This window comes from Eurytemora carolleeae, unplaced genomic scaffold (genome assembly GCF_000591075.1).
Source record: "Eurytemora carolleeae unplaced genomic scaffold, Eaff_2.0 scaffold545, whole genome shotgun sequence".
Lineage (NCBI taxonomy): Eukaryota > Metazoa > Arthropoda > Copepoda > Calanoida > Temoridae > Eurytemora > Eurytemora carolleeae.
Window position 1 is genome coordinate 54,853 of NW_019396435.1, and position 23,143 is coordinate 77,995.

At 32.1% G+C, this 23,143-nt stretch overlaps 2 protein-coding genes across 5 annotated transcripts; both read left to right on the top strand.

Annotated features, from left to right (window-relative positions):
• Positions 1 to 16,965, top strand: LOC111703286 (serine/threonine-protein kinase pim-2). Of its 4 annotated transcripts, none has more exons than XM_023475181.1 (11): positions 1 to 30; positions 1,051 to 1,159; positions 5,476 to 5,557; positions 9,604 to 9,741; positions 10,323 to 10,454; positions 11,256 to 11,272; positions 11,949 to 11,988; positions 12,604 to 12,689; positions 12,881 to 12,971; positions 13,150 to 13,251; positions 16,063 to 16,965. In XM_023475181.1, the coding sequence occupies exons 2-11, from the start codon at positions 1,122 to 1,124 to the stop codon at positions 16,192 to 16,194; spliced, it is 858 nt and encodes a 285-aa protein (XP_023330949.1). In that variant the 5' UTR covers positions 1 to 30; positions 1,051 to 1,121; the 3' UTR covers positions 16,195 to 16,965. The 4 variants fall into 4 exon arrangements, with proteins under 4 accessions (XP_023330949.1, XP_023330947.1, XP_023330948.1 ...); XM_023475179.1 differs by having other exon boundaries at positions 5,489 to 5,557; positions 16,063 to 16,962; XM_023475180.1 differs by lacking the exon at positions 1 to 30 and having other exon boundaries at positions 701 to 1,159; positions 5,489 to 5,557; positions 16,063 to 16,199; positions 16,477 to 16,964.
• A 616-nt stretch (positions 16,966 to 17,581) lies between these two features.
• LOC111703269 (uncharacterized) lies at positions 17,582 to 22,919 on the top strand. The gene is made up of 4 exons (XM_023475161.1): positions 17,582 to 17,680; positions 20,730 to 20,959; positions 22,047 to 22,170; positions 22,603 to 22,919. The coding sequence occupies exons 1-4, from the start codon at positions 17,653 to 17,655 to the stop codon at positions 22,896 to 22,898; spliced, it is 678 nt and encodes a 225-aa protein (XP_023330929.1). The 5' UTR covers positions 17,582 to 17,652; the 3' UTR covers positions 22,899 to 22,919.
• The last annotated feature ends 224 nt before the right edge of the window (positions 22,920 to 23,143 follow it).

The window sequence follows — 23,143 nt, forward strand, 5'->3', positions numbered from 1 at the left end:
CGGACAGTTGCTTGTCTCCGTATAGTTTAAGTTTAGTAACGTGTTCTAGTAGTTAGTAGAAAAACTGTTAAAAATAATTAAGACTAGTGCATTGGAACATTCAAAGAATTGTAACTACTGAGGATCGTCATGATAGACGTGAAACATAATGTTTAGTGTAATTATTTTTTAATAAAAAATTTGAAGTTAAAAACTGAAATATATGTGTATATGTATGTATATATGTCAGCTAGAGTTGGCCAAACGGCTGAACCGAAAAAGCTGAAATTTTTGAATGAATCCATGGGTTCCCTGGGGGTAACATAGGCAAAAAAATCGATTTTATTTATTCTCCAAAAATAGATTTTTTTAATTCAAATTCTTCTTTTAATTCGAAATTTTTTTATCAGGGGCAACGTTGGGCACTTCAGCTAGTGTAATATATTTCGATATCTTAATATAAAAATGTAAAAAATATTTTACATTTAGGTTTAGGACTAAAAGGTAGAGACCGTTAGACAGGAATTGAGTATTTGCCACAAACTCAAGGTTTTTAATCTCTATATCCTTGCAACCTGATTTACCTTTGATATTTCAAACCTAGATTATTTAATCTAATTGAATTCATAGATTGAAATATCCAAGGTCTACGACATCACATTTGGATACAAAGATATAGGGATTAGAAATTCAGAATTTCTGGTAAATACTCAATTCCTTTATCTGTAATATGAGTTAGAAAGGGAATTTGATTTTTACATTTAATCAAAAGTTAAAGCAAAGCTCCATTTGTGAATTGAAAGCTGTGAATTATACTGTATCTAGGTTCATAATAATCTGGTTTGAGGATAGGTTTGAAAACTGTAAACTATACTGTATCTAGGTTCATAACAACCTGGTTTGAGAATAGGTTTGAAAGCTGTAGACTATACTGTATCTAGGTTCATAATAACCTGGTTTGAGAATAGGTTTGAAAGCTGTAAACTATACTGTATCTAGGTTCATAATAACCTGGTTTGAGAATAGGTTTGAGCGACTCAAATTGAAAGCTGTAAACTATTCTGTATTTAGGTACAAGATGAACTGGTTTGAACAAAGGTTTGAACAGCTCCAATTAAAAACTAGAAACTCTGTCTATATAGATGATGCAGTATCACCGGACGGAAGAAGATTTTCAAAGGTTTGATATAAAATTTAAAAATGAAAATAATATTAAAAGATTAAATGGTTTATTTGAAACCTTTTAGTGCTCTCGAGTTTAGGATTAATTCTTTTATTAAATATCATTATTTAACAAGATAAATCCCACTTTTTTATTTATAATTATATGTTTTACTAAAAAATACGTTCAACCCTCTTGTGATTCTAAACAATAACATGTGAGAATATTTTAGCTAGCTGGTGTCTGAAAAAAGTTAAAATTATTCTTTTTTAACAACAAAAAATACGATTTTTTGTATTTTTTGTATGTAAACGTTGGATGACCAAAATATACATTTTGAACTGTACAGAATATATGTAAAATTGTACACATGTAAATAAGAGTTTATGCGTTTCAGTAAAATTGAACAAGGAAATTAAATTTCATTTTCAGTTTTCAATTTCCGATATATTCCCGAATATTTGTTTTCGCTTTTACAATTTACCCAACCTTAAAACTTAATGTTATATATAATATATACCACACATAAATATTGTTTAAAACTTAATGTTATACATAATATATACCACACATAAATATTGTTTAAAACTTAATGTTATACATAATATATACCACACATAAATATTGGTTTAAAACTTAATGTTATACATAATATATACCACACATAAATATTGTTGAAAACTTAATGTTATACATAATATATACCACACATAAATATTGTTGAAAACTTAATGTTATATATAATATATACCACACATAAATATTGTTTAAAACTTAATGTTATACATAATATATACCACACATAAATATTGTTTAAAACTTAATGTTATACATAATACATACCACACATAAATATTGTTTAAAACTTAATGTTATACATAATACATACCACACATAAATATTGTTTAAAACTTAATGTTATACATAATATATACCACACATAAATATTGATTAAAAACTTAATGTTATACATAATATATACCACACATAAATATTGAATAAATACTTCACTGGGATATTTAAATATGATCAAAAATATGCAAGATACCGTTGTTCTTCTCACTCGAAAACTTTTTATTTCTGTGAATTTCTCAATTTCTTCTTATAAGCAAGGAATGCTCAAGTCACTTTTGCAGAGAACCCGCAAATGAAAAAACGGCCTTTAGAAACTAAATCAGGAATATGTTATTCATAATAAGTCAAACAAAGCTGTAAGGTCCTTTAATGGAGAAAACCTGTAATAACTTGGTTACAGTTCTAATTCAAGAAATCAAGTTTAATAGGAATATGAAATTGACGCACCCAACACCGGGTGTCCCAATAAACGTGAGAATTTAGAAAATTTTATTTTACTTGATAAATTAAATTCTCCGTCCGTCCGTCTCCAAATAGATTATCAAGTACAATAGGTGGCAACAGAGATATGGACCAATTATACACGACGTCACAAATGTCAAGTAAAACATATTAGTTGACATGTTTTCCAGGTTAAACAATTGATGAAACTACATCCTATGCAGCCATATATAAACTTGTATATATTTCTTATATAAGTCTATGCATCTATGCATCCTATGCTTCATGGTATATATGAATATATGACGTTAACGATATATAAAATGTATATAAACTATGCATCTATGCATCCTATGCATTTAAAAAAGGGTATTATTATTCCTATGGTCTCATATTAGACCTCTAATGTCTGTTATTTATGTTGAAAAATGTGAAAAGAAGATGTTTGTCAATTGATCTGGAATATATCTAGATAATGAGTAAAGTGAAATGAGTAATTAGTAAATTATTTAGAAAACCACTGAATATCAGAATCCTAGACAAAAATATTCTCTCATTTTTCTTTTCTGATAGAGGTGAATGGAACAATAAATTAATACATAACTTTAATAGAAGGGGATCACTCATTTGGCTTACTGTCCAGCTTTGCAATACATAGTCTGTAATTGTACTGTACAGCTTGCTCTAGTTGGTTTAAAGTCGGCCCGCTATTAAAAAAGAACCAGAGTTTACAGAATTTACAGAGTTTACTCAACACATCGCCACAAACTTTGCATAGGTATTTTCCTAAAGGGAACTTCCTAAGTGAAAATTTCCCAAGTGGCAACTTCCAATTTTTTATTAGGTTGCAATAGGGCCGGGCGCTGCGGCTGGAACAGACTTGGCAAGTTATCGCATCTAATTTTCGCACCTCGGCAAGCTCCATATCGCAGCAAACTTGAACTATTTGAATTATAATAATCCATAGCAATTCATAAAGGGTTGACGAGCATTCACTCAGGTTCAATTTCTTGGTTAAATTGATCAGTTTTTGGTTAATTATCGTCTCTAATCTAAAGAAAAAAGCTCATCACTCATTTGGATCTAATTGACTGAAAGGAATTGAGTCTTTGCAACAATTACTCCAATGTTCCAATCCCTTTATCTTAGCCACCTGATGTTGTAAACCTTTAATGTTTCAAACTTAGATTTTTTGATCTGACAGAATGTATAGCTTGAAATATCTAAGGTCTCCAAGATTGGGTTGCAGAGATATAAGGATTAGAAAATCAGAGTTTGTGGCAAAAACTCAATTCCTTTGTTGAGTAAACCGATGTGTACCCTGGGGGTGATATCTATTTATCTATGGCTAAAAAATTACGTATTACGTATTATGTAACTTTATGTTTAATGTTTAATAGTTTATATTGTATAATGTATACACATTACGAATATATTCAGGTCATAGATATATGTCCGTACATATCTTATTATATATTTGTCATGTCTTTGTTTTATGTATTGTACTTTAATTTCTCTGGAAAAAAATTGAGCACTTAAAGCATTAATTGGATTCAGAGTAAAGTATTGATCTAACAATTTTCCATTGTTTTCCACAGACTTCTCTTTATCCAGCTGAATTCAATCCAATTTTTCTGTTACAATTGCGTTGTTGACAAAAAACCGGAGTTCTTGCAAATTTCGCATGACATAAAATCAAATAGTATAATCACTTTATTTTTGCAACCTGATAGATACAGTAAACCTTTCATATTTTAAACTGTCAATTTCCTGAGGCGCGTAATCTTTATTATGATTACTTATTTTAAAATTTTACACATTGTGACGTTCAATAAAAGAGTCCAAAGAAACTGAGTTTTTGCCACAAACTCAAATTTTCTAATCCATCTATATCTTTGTTACCTGTTAGTTTCAAACCTTTTATATTTCAATATTTTATCTGATAGAATTCACAGTTTAAAAAAATGAATGATCTAAGACATCAGTTTGCAAAGATATAATGATAAAAAATCAGAGGTTGTGGCAAAATATTAAGAAAAACTATGTAGTTGTAAAAGAAACCCTTGAAAACTGCAATGGTTATTTTGACGGGTTGGATCTGGGAACAAGTTCAAACGGTTTAAAACACGTAATTTTGTGTTAGATCGTGCTCATTTTGGATTTCGGTCCCAACTGGTGACCAGTCCATTTAGTCAACATAGCTTCTACTTTCTTACTGTTTACAAAGAAGGTTTCACTCTCATTCATCCTTGCTTCCGTAATTATCTAACATCCGTTGTCGACAACATTTTCTTCCTATACTAGTGCCGACATATACTTAGCTTTGTCGGGAAACTAACTTCTATTTCTAATATTTTATCCTTTTCCTCAATTTAAATTTGAGGCAAATTGGTTAAATGTTCAATGCTGGATCCTCAAGACCCCAAGGAAGGAATATGACCCGTCGAAAAGTTTTTATTAAAAAAATATTATAAATTTCAGCAAATAAAACGGAAATTTGAAAAGTCTTAAATACTGTTATTTTATATGTACTGTACGCATATTTTGTTAAAGTAAATAAATTATTTGTAAAAGCTGAAGGAACGTAGCTAATTCTTTCCACAAAGGAATTGAGTCTTTGCCACAAACTCAAATTTTCTAATCCATATTTCTTTACAACCTGCTGGTGTAAATCTTTGATATTTCAAACTTATAATATTTGATCTGTCAGTGTTCATAGTTTGAAATATTTAAGCTCTAAGACAATGGATTGCACAGATATAGGGATTGGAAAATCAGAGTTTCTGACAAAGACTCAATTTCTTTTCTAATTCCTAAATCTTTGAATCCAATGTCATACACCTTTGATATTTCAAATTATTAATTCTGTATAGATCTAATAATTAAGGTTTGAAATAGGTGCAAAGGGATAAGAATTAGAAAATTTGAGTTTGCGGCAAAAACTAAATTCCTTTAAAATAAGAAAGAGGGTTGCTAGCTTACTATAAATCATAAAATGTAAAAGTCATTCTCTCTTTTTTATCTGTAAAATATCCTAGGATTTGTTTCCAGGAGCTTGAGATAGGATTAGAGCTGGGTAAGGGTGGATATGGTTTAGTAAAACTAGCAACTAATAACAAGGTAAGTTTATCAAATTAAAATATATTACGTGTCTATATCATGATCCTAATTCATTTTCAATCTAGATATTTTTCTAATTTCTACTTTATATATTTGCTGGTATATATATTTTTGGGTGGATATGTTTTCATCATTTGTCGTGGTGACCGCTGCTATGTGCTTTTAAAATAATCTAAAAATATTGAAAAAATTTCAACATTAACATATTAAACTTTTTAAAGATCTGTAAATCCTGAGTTTGAGCGCAAATTCGACGTTCAAAACTCCTACTTTGGGGGTGGATACGTTTTCAGAATTAGTTTTTTTTTTAATTATTAAATAACGACAACGAAAAATGAAGTAAAAATTATACAGTAATCTAATTAGATGGCTAGGAACATATTTCTCAAAAGAAATTTGTCAATAAATCAATGCTAACATCGATTATTTCGTTTTCATTATTATATTGAATTTCTAATTTTCTTTGAATTTATTCGCAGATTTCTTCAAATTCTTTAAATGTCGTCTTTTCAATAATAATTATAGAAAATCTGCGAACATCTTTGTGAATAATGAGAAACCAGAATAATGACATAATAGAAACTAATAATTGAACAAGATTACTTATTTTCGATGATAAGATTAATTTTTATTTTCTCAAAATGTTCCTAAACATGACGTCTGTAGTTTATTGTAGAATATTTTTACATTTTATGTCGTCGTTACTTAATAATTTAAAAAAAAACTAATTCTGAAAGCGTATCCACCCCCAAAGTAGGAGTATTGAACGTCGGCTTTACACTCAAACTCAGGATTTACCGATCTTTAAAAAGTGTAATATGTCTCAAATGAATCCGAAAGAAGTTTTCCACAACATTGCAAACTCAGTTCAACTACCTTACATAGCCGGTCACTCCCTTAAAATGTTGTAATTTCTAGATTATATAATCGGAGGTGTTTCGTCAAATAGGTGTACAGGATATTTAAGAGGTTGATAGAGGGGTTGTTAATATATAGCGTAAAGAAGGAAAATTTGTATTTCTATTGACTGGTGTGAATCGGACATTGCCACTTTTAAATGGACGGTTACTTAAAATTACGTCTACAGTTTAAGTAAAAACTGAAGAAAAAAACTATGACCATATCCTTAATTGTCATAAATTCAAAACATTTCTTCTCTTTTATTTAATCAAAATTCTTCAGGAATTTCTTTTTGTGCTTAACGTAAAAAGAAAATTTCAAAAGTTTTTAAAAAACAATTCTCATTAATGGATGAAAATAATCCTGATTGAAAGGAGCAAGGAGGTCTAAATGTACTTTTAAGTTGGTAGGGAATATAATTTATTAAATACTAAACTTGTGGTCGCCACATTTTATCAGGTCTTGACAATCTATTCTGTAAACAAACGGTAAATACACTAACTAAACTAAAAGTTTTTATTTTTTAAAAACGAACAGATAATTTATGAGATTGTTTGTTCCATTCATTTAAAGGGAGTGACCGGCAATGTATGGTGGTTGAACTGAGAATGTTGTATTGTTGAGAATTTTTTTAGGATTCATTTGAGACATACAAACATTTTAATAATGTATAATTACTGAGTTTGATCATAAAGTCGACGTTCAAAATCCTTCATTAAGTGTGGTTACGTTTTGAGAATCGATTTTTTAAAATAATAAAATAACGCCAAAAAATGTAAAAAATATCAACAGTAAACTAATTAGATGTTTAGGAACATATTTCTCAATTGAAATTTTGACAATAAATCAATGTTAGAATCAATTATTTCTTTTTTATCCTTAGATCGAATTTCTTGTTCTTTATGAATTTGTTCGCAGATTTCTTCAAATTCTTTAAATGTCGTCTTTTCAATAAAAATTCCAGGATATCTACAGACAATGTTTGTGAACAATGAGATATTACAGAAACCAATAATTCTGAATAAGATTACATATTTTCGATGATAATAGTTAATTTTTTGTCTTCTGAACCTGTTCCTAAACAACTACTTACTTTACTATATAAGTTTTACTACATTTTTCGTCGTCGTTATTGAATAATTTTTTTAAAACCGATTCTCAAAATTAATCCCTCAGAAATGACCAATCTATTAGGATTTTAAAGATTAAATTTGCGCTTTCGATGAACAAATATGCACCGTAAAAACGTCTCATAGGTCTCAAAATCTCCACAAAACTACATTCTCAGTTCAACTATCATACATTGCCGGTCACCCCCCTATAAAAACCGTGTGAGATATAAGGACATGTTGTGCTCTAGCTGGTTTCGTGTGAGATCTTGCTTTTCTCTAGCTAGTTTCATTTGAAATATTAGACTATCCTATGCTCTAGTAAGTTTCGCTGGAAATATGTGGACATTCGGTTCTTTGGCTAGTTTCCTGTGATACATCCATTTTTAAAATAGTTTCATGTGAAATATGAGGACATGCTTTTCTCTAGTTAGGTTCGTGTTGGATAAGAGGACATGCTTTTCTCTAGTTAGATTCGTGTTGGATAAGTGGACATGCTTTTCTCTAGTTAGATTCGTGTTGGATAAGAGGACATGCTTTTTTTCTAGTTAGATTCGTGTTGGATAAGAGGACATGCTTTTCTCTGGCTAGATTCGTGTTGGATAAGAGGACATGCTTTGCGAAAAAATTATGTTTAATAGGTCGAATAGTTAAATCCGCGGTGGGGAAGGGAGGTAAGGAAAGGAAAGACGTGAAGGAGAGGGTATGTGAGGGGAAGGATGGGACGAGAAGGATATTTGAGGGGGGAGAAGGAAATAGGAGGGTATGTGAAGGGAGGGAAGAAAAACTGAGTAGAAGAAATGCGAGGTGAGGGAAGGCGAGAATGCTAGGGAGGGAAGGCGAGAATGCTAGGGAAGGAAGGCGAGGGGAGGGAAGGCGAGGTGAGGGAAGGCGAGAATGCTAGGGAAGGAAGGCGAGGAGAGGGAAGGCGAGAATGCTAGGGAAGAAATGTGAGGGAAGGGAAGGCGAGGGCAGGAAAGGCGAGGGGAAGGAAGGCGAGGTGAAGGAAGGCGAGGGGACGGAAGGCAAGGTGAAGGAAAGCGAGGGAAGGAAGGCGAGGATATGGGAGGGAATACATAAGTGAAGTGGAGGAATAGGAAGGAAAGCATTTAGATTTCTAGTCAAAACCAAAAGTCATCGATTATTTTTCGATGCAATCATATATAGTTAATATTTCATAATATTTGTTGTTAAAAACGACTGCAGAAGATCATAGCGTCCATACAAATTCAGAAAGTTGCAATATACGACTCGGATCGTAAAAAAATCAATTTAATTTCAAACAAATCATTCAGATATTACAACCTATAGTCATCAATTATTTTTCGAAGCATTCATATGTATTTAATATACGTTTTGTATACAATGCACTTAAAACGCCGAATTGGTTGGCCGCTAGATGTCTCAGCTCTCGATGCTTTGAATGATTACACCTGGCAGAGACACCTAGCGGGAAAAAAGACGTTTTAAGTGCATTGCGTATCAAACAAATAACAAATATTATTAATTATTAACAGTTAGAAGTAAGATTATTAGCGTTCAACGGCGATTATTTTTCGCTGAATGTCTATACACCTTTTTATTTTTCGCGAATCCTCCCTTTGAACTATGATAGTTTTCCCTGTGATGGTTACCTTTGATAAATAATAAAATAAAAATCATGATTTTATTGATTTGAGAAAATAAAAGGTCAAATGAACAAAATGTGTAATTTAAGTGATTTGTAACTTTTTTATCTTACAGGATTATTTGACACTTCATTTCATTTCAACAATATTAGCTTTAACTGTAGCTCTGAAAGTCGCAATTTTTAATCATTCTCAAATTTTTGGAATTTTTTCTAATGCCTATTTGCATATTTCAAAAATGATGAATGTCGATTTTTTTACTTTTATTAAGGTTACAAACAAGCAAACTATATATTTTTATTTTAAATAGAACTATTTTTATCGCCCTTTAAATAAAATAAAATTGTTCTTGGAAATATTTTTTATGAAATTAGAAGAACCGTATTTCACTTCATCAATATTTGTTTAGGGTTTGAGGTTTGGAGTAAAGCTGGTGGAGAAAAATAGAATATTGAAATGGACTTATGAAGAGAGGAAGGGAGAGAGTTTATCTTTACCCCTGGAGTTTAGTATTCTCAATAAACTCAACTATCCATCAATACTCAAGGCAGGATAAACATAGATTAGAGAGAATATATTCAGGTTTAGTCTTGTTAAACATAACTCAGGATAAACATAGATTAGAGAGAATATTAGGTTTAGTCTTGTTAAACATAATTCAGGATAAACATAGATTAGAGAGAATATATTAGGTTAAGTCTTGTTAAACATAACTCAGGATAAAGATAAAGAAGTTTAAAGATCTGTTGAGGATGTTTTTCAAGTTATTTGAATACAAGATTTATGAATTGTCTCTTTAAATTGAGAATTTTTATTTGCAAAAGTTAATTTTAAATAAATCTCGTTCCATGTCATATTGTAGAACTGTAAAATAAATGGAGTAATACAAAATTCAAGAACCGCCATTGTACATTTACAAGGCCTTCGAAGAAAATTTTAACTCGACAAAACTGAAGGCTGTAACCTTAGTCACCGATTTTTAATTAATATAACAATTTTTCATCCGGAAATCTTGGGATTTAATTGCATCAAATTATTCTATTTCGCCGAAAAATATACTTACTTTTATAATATTTTCAGCACTAATTGAAAACAAACTTTCTGTATTTTATCTTTATCATTGTCAAGGTTGTAGACGTGTTTGAGAGTTTGGAATACTTTCAAATAGTTGTTGAGTTGGTTCAAGGAATATCTCTCTTTGATCTAATAGAGAAGAACGGACACCTGGAAGAGGAGGTTGCTAGATGGATCTTTCTCCAGGTATACATCCATTCTTTCTCCAGGTACACATCCATTCTTTCTCCAGGTACACATACGTACTTTCTCCAGGTACACATCCGTACTTTCTCCAGGTACACATCCGTTCTTTCTTCTGGTAAACATTCGTTCTTTCTCCAAGTACACATCTGTTCATTCTCCAGATATACATTCGTTCTTTCTCCAGGTACACATCCGTTCTTTCTCCAGGTACACATACGTACTTTCTCCAGGTACATCCGTTCTTTCTTCTGGTAAACATTCGTTCTTTCTCCAAGTACACATCTGTTCATTCTCCAGATATACATTCGTTCTTTCTCCAGGTACACATCCGTTCTTTCTCCAGGTACACATCTGTTCTCTCTCCAGGTATACATCTGTTCATTCTCCAGGTACACATCCGTACTTTCTCCAGGTACACATCCGTACTTTCTCCAGATACACATCCGTTCTTTCTCCAAGTATACATCTGTTCATTCTCCAGGTACACATCAGTTCTTTCTCCAGGTACACATCAGTTCTTTCTCCGGGTACACATCAGTTCTTTCTCCAGGTACACAATCCGTTCTTTCTCCAGGTACACATCTGTTCTTTCTCCAATTACACAATCCGTTCATTTTATCCGATCTTTCTTATGAAACACAATCCATTCTTTATCGTGGTTCTCATCCGTTCTTTCTCATGGGACACATAATATTACTTCAGATACACAGTTCTAGTACCTGATTACTTTCAATACTAAAAATTCAAATCATGTATCAATGTTTGAATTTTACATTTTTCTAATTTTTAAAAATATTTTAGGTTACTGACGCAATAAGGATTGGAAGAAACATAGTTTACAACCCTACTTTTCATTTTGAAATCAAAAACCTTTTTTTAAAAATTATTTCTTTATAACAGTTCAAGTTTAAAGACTAACGTGCTATATCTTGCAAACATACAGGGTGGCGTTATTTTTACATAATCACTGCTTGTGAATTAAACGTATTGGTTTTTATATATTTTTACAATTTTAAACTAGTTTAGTGACAACCATTGCAGACATTCTCCGGTCTCTGGTTTTTTCGTTTTGTAATTATTGTCAATTTAAAGATTAAGCATAGTTTATCTTACTTTTATGTCGAAATAATCCATCCTTTCTTAAAACTTATTTTAGAAAAATTTGGTATTTTTCTTGTTTTAAATATATTTTAATCTGCAGGATTCAAAGAAAATTCACCAATTTTTCATCTTGGCCATTTTTTCCTTAGAGCTTGCTAAAGCGTTCTAACTGTCATATATTTTATTTAACTGTTCCACACATTTGCTTTTCATTTTGAAATCAATAATCAAAGATAGCGTTTATAAAGTGCACCAAACCATTCATATTCTGCATTCGATTTATCTTTAAAGCCTTAATCTTAAACATTTGTAACTTTTAGAAATATTGCAATATCATAGACCATGCTGGAGAAAGTTTTAATGTTTCTAATCCTTCCATATCCTACCTTCCAGATACTTACATGGAGTAGGGGTTCTTCATAACGATATCAAGGTATAGATACAGATACAGATACAGATACAGATACAGACACAGATACGGATATAGATATGGATACGGATACGGATACGGATACGGATACGGATACGGATACGGATACGGATACGGATACGGATACGGATACGGATATGGATACGGATACGGATACGGATACAGATACCGATATGGATACGGATATGGATACGGATATAGATATGGATATGGATATGGAAATGGATATGGATACGGATATTGATATTGATATTGATATGGATACGGATACGGATACGGATACGGATACGGATACGGATACGGATAAGGATACAGTACAAAGAATTGTTATACGTACATGTCAGTTTCTTAAAAGGCATAAGTATCAATCCGTCTAACTAACTTTCTAGCTTGTTAACTTTCTAACTTTCCAAGTTTGTTAGTTTCTAATTTGTAAATAAGCTGGCTATAATCTTGAATGTGAATATGATAGCGGACATTAGCCAAGTTTCTAAACTCATCCTTAACTATACATAAGCAGGAGAATGAATTGTATTTAAAATAAATATTCAAGAATAATCAATTCTTAAAGAACACTGCATAAAATATATTCTTGAATATTCTTTTACTCTTTTCTAGGATGAGAATATAATGGTGAATAAGTCAGGAGAAATAAAATTGGTGGATTTCGGATCCGCTTGCTATCATTCAAATATTCTTACAAGGTACACTACACTACACTACACTACACTACACTACACTACACTACACTACACTACACTACACTACACTACACTACACTACACTACACTAAACACCACACCACACCACACCACACCACACCACACTACACTACACTACACTACACTACACCACACCACACTACACCACACTACTCTACACTACATTAATCTAGGAATTATTGTGGTTCTGAAACTTACTCTAGTCCTGAGGTTGCTAAAGAGAAGAAATATTGTAGAACTTTGCAAGAAATCTGGTCTTTAGGGGTAACTAAATTATGTATATTAACTTTTGGCACCAGAGGGAAAAATATGTTGGGTCTTCTTGACAAAGAAAGTTCTATATTTAACTGGTTTTTTTGCAATTAACCAATTGTAGAGAAAATCTAAATCAGTAACTTACTTAATTGGAGAAATTTGCTTATTGAATGTGGAGTATTTATAGGTTTTGTTGTTCGTGATGGTTTGTGGCTCAGCTCCGTTCCAAACTATTCTCCAGGTTCAGGACGGAGATCCAGAATATCCCCCAGGGATTCATCTATCACAGGTACATAAACATTATTCACGTCAAACATAAAGTAGATTTTATGTTTGAAATGTATGAGTTTTGAATTTCTAATATGTAACCAAATACTTTTTCAAACTTCGGATTAATATTGTGAAAACTACTGGATAATATGGTGAAAACTACTGGATAATTAGAGGGAAACTAAAGGATAATATGGTGAAAACAACTGGATAATTAAAGGGAAACTACTGGATAATATGGTGAAAACTATTGCATAATTAGAGGGAAACTACTGGATAATTAAAGGGAAATTACTGGATAATATGGTGAAAACTATTGGATAATTAGGGGGAAACTACTGGATAATTAAAGGGAAATTACTGGATAATATGGTGAAAACTATTGGATAATTAGAGGGAAACTACTGGATAATATGGTGAAAACTACTGGATAATTAAAGGGAAACTTTTTTAAGATCTAGATATTTATTGTCTTCTTATTTAAAGCATATAATAAGTCATTGACGATAAGAGGGTATGAGGATTGAATAGAAATTTTTAATATAAGAATCATTTGCATATAATTTGGGCAATTTATGTAGAAATCAGTTTGCGCAAACACTTTACAATTTTCATGAAACAATGGTATAAAGTCAATGTACACTATATGGAAAATACACAGATTGTATCAACGCAGAACATTGACGGTTCTTCGTTGGTATGGCATTACATTAGTTAAACTATGTAGTCTTGATGCTATTTAGCCAACGTAAAGATAGAAAACAGGGGGGGTGAACCGATTTTCGACCCCCCTCAGCATATTTTGTCCCCTTCTCGCCCCCTATCTCACTTGGCTCCAGCATGATCATGATTGTGAATCATCTATTATCAAATTTTGTCAATTAAGAAAAAATACCAAAATTTTTCTTCGGCTCTTCACGCATCATTTCTAATAGAATTTCTAACTATTTTCTCGTTTTTGACTTACAGGAACTCAGTCTTAATTTATCCTCTAAAAAACTTGTATATATGTTACTTCTCATGAGTATTACAATACATATACCATTTAAGGTTACACAAAACCTGACAATCTAAGAAGAATAACAATAAGAAATATAATAAGGATTATATTGGACTATCAGGACTTTTGAAGACTAGAAGAGGAAAACAGGCATAATCCCTTACTGGCAAGCAATGATAGAGGGACTATTATGGATTATGGACAGAAGAAATAAAGTCGAGTACTACCAGGAAATACATAGGAATGCACAGGCCTACGATTAAGGGACAAATATGACTAGAAAACGAATTAAAAAAAGATACACTAAGAAATACATGAAAAGACGTTAAAAGAACAGAATTTTTGTTGGCGCTTCGCGCACATGTCTCAATAAATAACTCATCCAGATTCAGGTTAGGTTTTAGCAACCTGTTGACAGTATACATTCTGAAACTGTTTGAAGTAAATTTTTTGTAATAACAAGAACAAGCCATCAATATTATAATAATTTGGTATATTATTGAGCACTGAGCCAACCCTTCAACCCTTTTAAAAAATGCTGTTTTTTACCTCAAATCAAAGTTTTTTCTCTTTTACTACTAGATTTATAATGGTATGATTGGTAATTATGGTCAGGGTAGATTAATATAGATTTTAAGCTTTAATTTTTTTTTCCCTAATACGGGTTTTTAATTTCTGAGCTCTGGAGGCAGATTTAGGTTTTCTGCATAAATCATAATCTTGTTAATACTTAATCATCTAGTATACTGACCGTTTAGAATCCCTGAGTTATGTAAGATGAAAAACTTTAATTTTTTAATATTTCCAAGCATAAAATGAATTATCCAATTGGAATGAAGTTTTACATTTCTGAATTTTTTAATCTTGGGGTAGTATTGGGTATATAATTAGGTTCACCATTCACCAGTAATTTCCAACTTATTTTCTGATTTTACTTTGCAAGATGTTAATTCTGTCACAAAAATATTTATTTCAAAATTTTTCTTCATTTAACTTTGCCTTGTTCAGGCTTAAATCTTCTGTCAGAGTCAAAATTTTGCATAATGTATAGAAATGAAATTTGAAGAGAATAAAATTTTGAAATATGTCTGACTTTACAGATTTGTGCGAAGTCATCCTGAAAATGAATATTTAAAAAATGTGGCCAAAAATGGGGCCAAGGTGAAAGCTGATCGGAAAGGTGGATACAGGAAAGGTGATGAAAGAATAAACCGGGTAAAATAGAGAGAAGATGAAACTTTTTAATGGATAATTTTGATAATCATTTTTAACACTATTATTTTGGTTTGCAGTAATATAAAGTTTTTAAATAGAAATTTTCTTCTTAGCGAGAAGGTCCAAGCCATTAAGGATGATAAAGGTTAGACACTTCAAGATACAGAGAATAGACAAGTCTAAAAATTTGATAACAAGTCCTGACAAAATAATAATTGTTTATTTAATTTTATGAAATGTAATTGTAGAAAATGTACTGTAGAAAATCCGGTAACCAATGTAATGTAGAAAATCCCGTAGCCTGTATTGTAGATAATCCGGTAACCAATGTATTGTAGAAAATCCGGTAGCCTGTATTGTAGATAATCCGGTAACCAATGTATTGTAGAAAATCCGGTAACCAATATAATCATAGCACCGTGCTATACTATACAGCTAATTTAACATTATAACACGATGATTACTGTATAACACTTCTACATTAAAAGTTCTGAAAATGTTGAAAATATTTAAGCAATGGACAAATATCTGGCAAAATATAACAAATATAAAAGATTCTTTTAATAATTCTGAAAATATATCATTAAAATTGTACTATTTATTTTATTATTTTAGGATCTCCTCTTGTTAATATCCGCAGTTCTAGAGAAGAGTCCGGAGAAAAGGTTTAACCTTACCCAGATATTAAGTTCTCCCTGGGTGAAATTGAACCTGATTAAATCTCCGGAGTTCCTGGTTTTTGACTAATCAAAGTATGGAGAAACCGCATATGCATTTTTGCTGTAATAAAGAATGTAAAAGGGATTGTTAGGTTATGATAAGCTGGTCTTTTAAGAGATTGCATGTAAAGCGGTGACGGATTGTGATATTTTCCAAGGGGAGGAAATAATTAAAAAATTGCCTAAATTTTAAATTCTAAATACTGCACTGGCAGGGTAGGGAGGGGGAAATTTTCTGTGAAGGAAAAAAAACATAAAAGAACCAAATTTTGATTTTTTTTTTGATCCATTGGTAAAAATTTAACTTCAGGGAGTAGAATGTGCCACCTTTCTCTAGCTGGCCTAAAATCTTCAAGGGAAAGGGGGACGAAGTCTCCCCAACTTCCAGGGAGGGGGAGGTAGACCCCCCTTATTCCACCACTGCTTCTGCGTTAACCTGTATGAAAATACACATAATACCTTTGCAGTAAAATCCGTGTCGTTTTCTTGAAAAATCACAGCTGCAGGAAAAAATGAATTGTCATGGATGGCTTTCAAATGAAGTTCTTTGTAATTTTATAATTATATGTTAAATATATTGAAAGATCCTTGTAATTTAATGCTTTCTTTATATAAATCTGAATCCTTTTATAGTGATTTAAATAATAAAGTTTTCTGTAAATCTCGCTTATCTGAATCCTTTTCTAGTGATTTAAATAATAAAGTTTTCTGTAAATCCCGCTTATCTGAATCCTTTTCTAGTGATTTAAATAATAAAGTTTTCATTGAATCCCGTGAGGTTTTCAATGGTTTTACAACTCTTCTTTCGATAAACATACAGTTAGAATTTTATCCCATTCCAGGTAATATTATTAATCTTGTTCGTCCCTGCTTTTCCTTTTATTTGTAAATATAATTTTCTATTTATTCCTATTTAAATCTTTCACTAAAATATGTCTTTTTGTGTAAATTGTATTTAAACAAAAGCTGTTGACAAACCATTAAAACCCAGAAGTTGCAAGATTGCAAATTTTATAGTTTTTTCTCACCTCGCGCGAAAATAACAATTTTCTAAGAAGGAAAAAGTATATTACGTTTTGCAGGTTGAAACTTCCAAACTAAAATCAATGTTTGAAATCTACTATTTGTAAGTTGCCATGGTAAAATTATCCCCAGCATGAACTGGCAGCTTAAACTGTCCAATAACTTCAAAACATCTTGAATCCCCCACCCCCTTCTCCTCCACTCCCCAATCCAAACAAGTGTCACAAAAGTCCAGGATTATCAGTTTAGATAAACGATAATCTGTCGAAAAAATTGGCTGTGTTCCGCAAATATTCGTTACTTCTCCGTGTTCCTGGAACACAGTGGGATATCTAGTCCGGTTCCTAGTTCCAACTATACGTAGAGTATACATAGGTTCAACTCATCCTAACTTTACCGAGCACCCTGAGTAACCTTGGGCTACCACTCCCATCCGTCCTTACATCTTCAGTTATTATTTAGAATGAGGCATTTAACCATCTCCACACTAGGGATTGATCTAAACACAGTGAACATTTGGAAACTATTCCTAATTGGTCGATTTAATATTGGTTGAATTATCACTAGCTAAAAGAACAAAGAATGCTGTGTACACTAGAACCAGACAAGTTTTGTCTGGGTGGGAACTTAGATAGATATATACGGAATACGGATACCTGCAGTTTGGTTTATTTTTAGGGCCAAACTCCGACAACTAAACATTTTATTGCTTGGAACTGAACTTTGTAATATTGATATTTTAACAATTTAAAACATTTTATTAGAATACAGAAGTCAAAACACAGTTCTGATCAAAGTAACTTAGGAGTTTTGTTAAGTAGTTTTCAAGTTTAAGTTACATCACTATCATGACTGTCATTAAAAACTTACAATTATATGTAGTAATTTACTCTTCATTGTTTGTAGTTTACTCATCACAGCTAGTAGTTTACTCATCCCAGCTAGTAGTTTACTCATTACAGCTAGTAGTTTACTTGTCACAGCTGTTAGTCTATTTATCACAGCTAGTATTTTACTCTTCAAAGCTAGTACTTTACTCATCACAGGTAGTAGTTTACTTACCACAGCAAGTAGTTTACTCATTACAGCAAGTAGTTCACTAATCACAGCTAGTAGTTTACTCATCACAGCTGGTAGTTTACTCATCACAGCAAGCAGTTTATTCATCACAGCTAGTAGTTTACTTACCACAGATAGTAGTTTACTTACAACATAGCAGTTTACTCATCACAGGTAGTAGTTTACTTACCACAGCAAGTAGTCTATTCATTACAGCAAGTAGTTTACTCATTACAGCAAGTAGTTCACTTATCACAGCTAGTAGTTTACTCATAACAGCTAGTAGTTTATTCATCACAGCTAGTAGTTTATTCATCACAGCTAGTAGTTTACTCCTGACAGCTAGCAGTTTACTTATCACAGCTGGTAGTTAACTATTTACAGCTAGTAGTTTTTTCATCACAGCTAGTAGTTTTACTCATCACAGCTAGTAGTTTACTCCTGACAGCCAGCAGTTTACTTATCACAGCTAGTAGTTAACTATTTACAGCTAGTAGTTTTTTCATCACAGCTAGTAGTTTACTCCTGACAGCTTGCAGTTTACTTATCACAGCTATTTGTTTACTATTTACAGCTAGTAGTTTACTCTTAACAGTAACCCAGAAGCATTGAGTTATTTATTCAATTTATCTTTTTGTCATTTTTAATTTTAATAATTCTGTTCGTAAGATGCCTACTTTGAGCCATGATCATTGATCAGGACGGAATATATTCATGAGGAGAGCAGAGCACACCTTTTTGTCCTTGGAATAGAAGATACACCACAGTGCAGTAGATGTTATATTTGTCGGGACCAGATACACCACAGTGCAGTAGATGTTATATTTGTCGGGACCAGGCATCATCGTTCAGTAAACCACAGTTCCCTGGGGAATTATCTTAAACCTTTAAAGTACAGTGGTCACCAGATAACAGTGGATTGATTGTGGTCCTCCGTCTTTATTCTGTAAAATATTGCATAGGGTTTGTGGTCCGTGACTGTTTTATTTTGTTTTAAATCCCAAGCGACATCAGACCACATTTTCTGGTAACGCCTTGAAGGGCATTAAAAATGTATGTCTTCCTTTAAGCACAGAAACTTCTTCATCTTATCAACCATGTAATTTCGTGAGACACTCTGTAGATTATCAGTCATCACTAGGGTTTCCAATCTATTCCGTAACAATTCCGCGACAGAAATGTATAACGGTACCTTGTTCCGTGTAGCTAATAGAGGGTGGATTTATTAGTATTTAGGTTAACAAAGGTTACGGCGTTAATTTCATAAAGGTTTTAACAATTAATATTTTAGGAAAGGTTTCGTAAGACATACATGAAACCAATTTGACCCGGAAACAAATGAAACCAATCATCATTTTAAATATTTACAAGAGTGTAATTTTAGTCTTTTGGTTGTAACCCTGGACTAACCATTTATGCGTTTAAGACGCATTTATTAAGGAAAAAATATTTAAAAGAGAAAAATTTAAGTTTAACTGTTCAAATTGTGATCCAAAGTGACATTTTGCTGGGACAAGGTCCGAACTATTAAATCTGCGTGCTAAGTACTTTAATATTACCATGTTATACGTTCTAAGAATAATTATAAATAAATTAATCAACTTTACCAATTACTCCATCATAATGAGACAGTATAAACTGAAAGTAGAAATGCAGATTTTTCTGAACTATAACGACAACAACACTTTAAATAAAAATCTAAACGTTTGCGATCAAAAAAATTTTTGAATCAGTTCACAAACTAAAAAAGTTTAAAATGACTTTACAGAATGCGATTATTTGCAGAAGATGTGTCAGGATATAACCCTGTTCTAAAATGATGTCTAACATAATTTAATTTTGACCCTTCCATAAATATACCTGATGAACCACGTAAACCTTTTCTCTTTCTCAGAATTTGAAAATATTCAGCCATTTTCTAGCCCGGCATCCTTTTTATTACATTAGTAACTTTTAGAAGAACCACGGTCCGAAACTAGTAAGGTTCTGACAGAAAAACTAAGAAAAAACTAAGTTTACGGTCCCTTTAGAGTTCAAGTTTATTGACAATTCATCTATTGTCATCTTTTCTTTCTTCACAATCAAAACGCATTTCATCAAAAAATATAAAAAAGTTTTATTATACTTTTAATAATATCGTTCTTGCTCCCCTACTCTTTAAAAGATTAAGCGGCCTCCCCCTCCCCTTTTCATGGCTTTGTATGCAGTTAGACGGTTTGGCCTGCATCGATAATAATCTGACGGTTTTTTTATCGACTTTGATCCACGCAGAATCCGCGGAACCGATTCATTTTGGGTCTGTTCAGAAGAGGAAGGGGGGGGATTACTTGTTGATGATATTTTTTTTATTTATATTAAATATTAATAATCCATTAATCCATCCAATATTTTGCTTCTTTTCTGATGTAAAAGTTTTAAAATCCAGGTAATGAGCGGAACGAATAATGTTGGCTGTGTTAAGGTCATATCCCGTAATATTAGCGTTCTCTGTAGTGCTGGTCAATGGTACTGGACAGTATAAGTGTGGAGAGAAGGAGTTTACTGAAACTAGAAACAGTTACGAGAAGTGTGCTAGTCTCAAGATACGTGAGATAACTGTATGGTTAGAACAAAACCCGGAGAACCTACTACTCAGCAGTGTATGCGGAGCAGTACAGGATCTACTTCATACTTGTGGAGATGAGCTGGGCTGGTGCTTCACAGAGATTCAGGTTCATAATTCACATTCTATACAACAAATCTTTCATGATCAAAACAAAGCATCTTTTTTCCTGATCAGTACAATGGCACTTCCTTGATCAGTACAAAGCATCTTCTTTCTTGATCAGTACAAACCATCTTCTTCCTGTTTAGTACAAAGCATTTTTTTTCCTGATCAGTACAAAACATCTTCTTCGCTGATCAGTACAAAGCATCATCTTTCCTGGTCAGTACAAAGGCACTTTCTTGATCAGTACAAACCATCTTCTTTCTGATCAGTACAAAGCATCTTCTTTCTTGATCAGTACAAAGCATCATCTTTTCATGATCAATACAAAGCCTCTCCTTTCCTGATCAGGACAAAGACTCTTTCCTGATCAGTACAAAGCATCATATTTTCATGATCAGTACAAAGCATCTCCTTTCCTGATCAGGACAAAGACTCTTTCCTGATCAGTACAAAGCATCATATTTTCATGATCAGTACAAAGTCTCTCCTTTCCTGATCAGAACAAAGACTATTTCTTGATCAAGTACAAAGCATCTTTTTTATGACCAGTACAAAGAATCTTCTTTCCTGATCAGTGCAAAGCATCATCTTTCCTGATCAGTACATAGTATCTCCTTTCCTGATCAAGACAAAAACTCTTTCCTGATCAGTACAAAGCATCATCTTTTCTGATCAAGTAAAAGCATCTTTTTTTCTGATCAGTACAAAAAAAATCTTCATTCCTGATCAGTACAAAGCATCATCTTTCATGCTCAGTACAAAGCATCTTCTTTCCTGATCATAACACAGACTCTTTCCTGATTAGTACAAAGCATCTTCTTTTTTGATCAGTACAATCGATATTTTTTCATAATTAGTTTTTTATTTTATTTAATATTTTTAGTTTGGAAAAAATTCTTAACCTCTCCGTCAGTTGCACAAAATGTTTGTCCTTGAACAAAAAAACAAAATAATTTTTTTATCTAAAATGCATTGAGTTTATTCTTTATCCTTTCTTTAATTACAATCTGTTCTTTCAAGAATTAAAAAGATTTTCATCAATCAACTATTTGATAGAATAAATCAATCATTAAATATTTCTCCTGTAGGTTGAAGAAACTAAATCTTTCCAAAGAGCAGGACTTGAAGATATACTTCGTCAACATTTACCTTCACATTCAGTAGAGTCCTGTATACACCAGAATATATCATACCATTCAACAAACCAAACAGGTTAGCTTCCATTCATTAAACCAGGTAGGTTAGCTTCCATTCATTAATCCAAACAGGTTAGCTTCCATTCATTAAACCAAACAGGTTAGCTTCCATTCATTAAACCAGTTAGGTTAGTTTCCATTCACTAATCCAAACAGGTTAGCTTCCATTCATTAAACCAAAAAGGTTAGCTTCCATTCATTAATTCCATTCATTAAATTAGGTACGTTAGCTTCTATTTATCAAAGTTCATACATTCATTTAACAAGATATGGATTAGCTTTTTAATTGTAAGACAAGTTAGTTCTTCTAATTATTGGAAACAGCTAGGTTGGGAAAAAAATGTTAAGAGACAAAGACAAATGATAATATTAAAAGATTATATGAAATGCAAAATTTTACTTTAGTTCACAGTTTATTTCTTGTCTACTTCTAATTTATTATTTTTAGTTGATACACGGAGTAAGACCCCAAGGTTTACTACAATTAGGACGGATAACTTTGGAGCTGTAGAAACGGAACCCAACCCAGGAGAGGATTCTGATGGATCTGCGAACCTAGAGTTGAACCCTGTAGATATTACTGACAGGGCGGAGTTTAGTAGAACATTTATTAAAGATTTTCCAGTGAATCACGAGTTTCATCTTGATCAGGACGAAACCACCAGATTCTCCGGGTCCTGCCAAACTAGTTCTAGTCTGATTGCGTTGCTGTCATTAAATATGATCTTTATAGTTCTAGAATAATTTGAAATAAAATAAAATAACTAGTTTTCTTCTTTAATCTTCGAAATTAGAAACAATTTGGTTGAAAATACGAGGATGCATTTAAAACTTTTAAAAAAATTGTATCGTACGTTTATTCGGACTTTAGTGTTGATTAGATTGAACCTAACAGTGAAAATTTGTCAGTTCTGGCTAGTTTTTCCTCTAAATACCATTTTCTGAAATGTGAAAAAATACAAAATGTTGTCTTAAAGAATAAAAGTAAA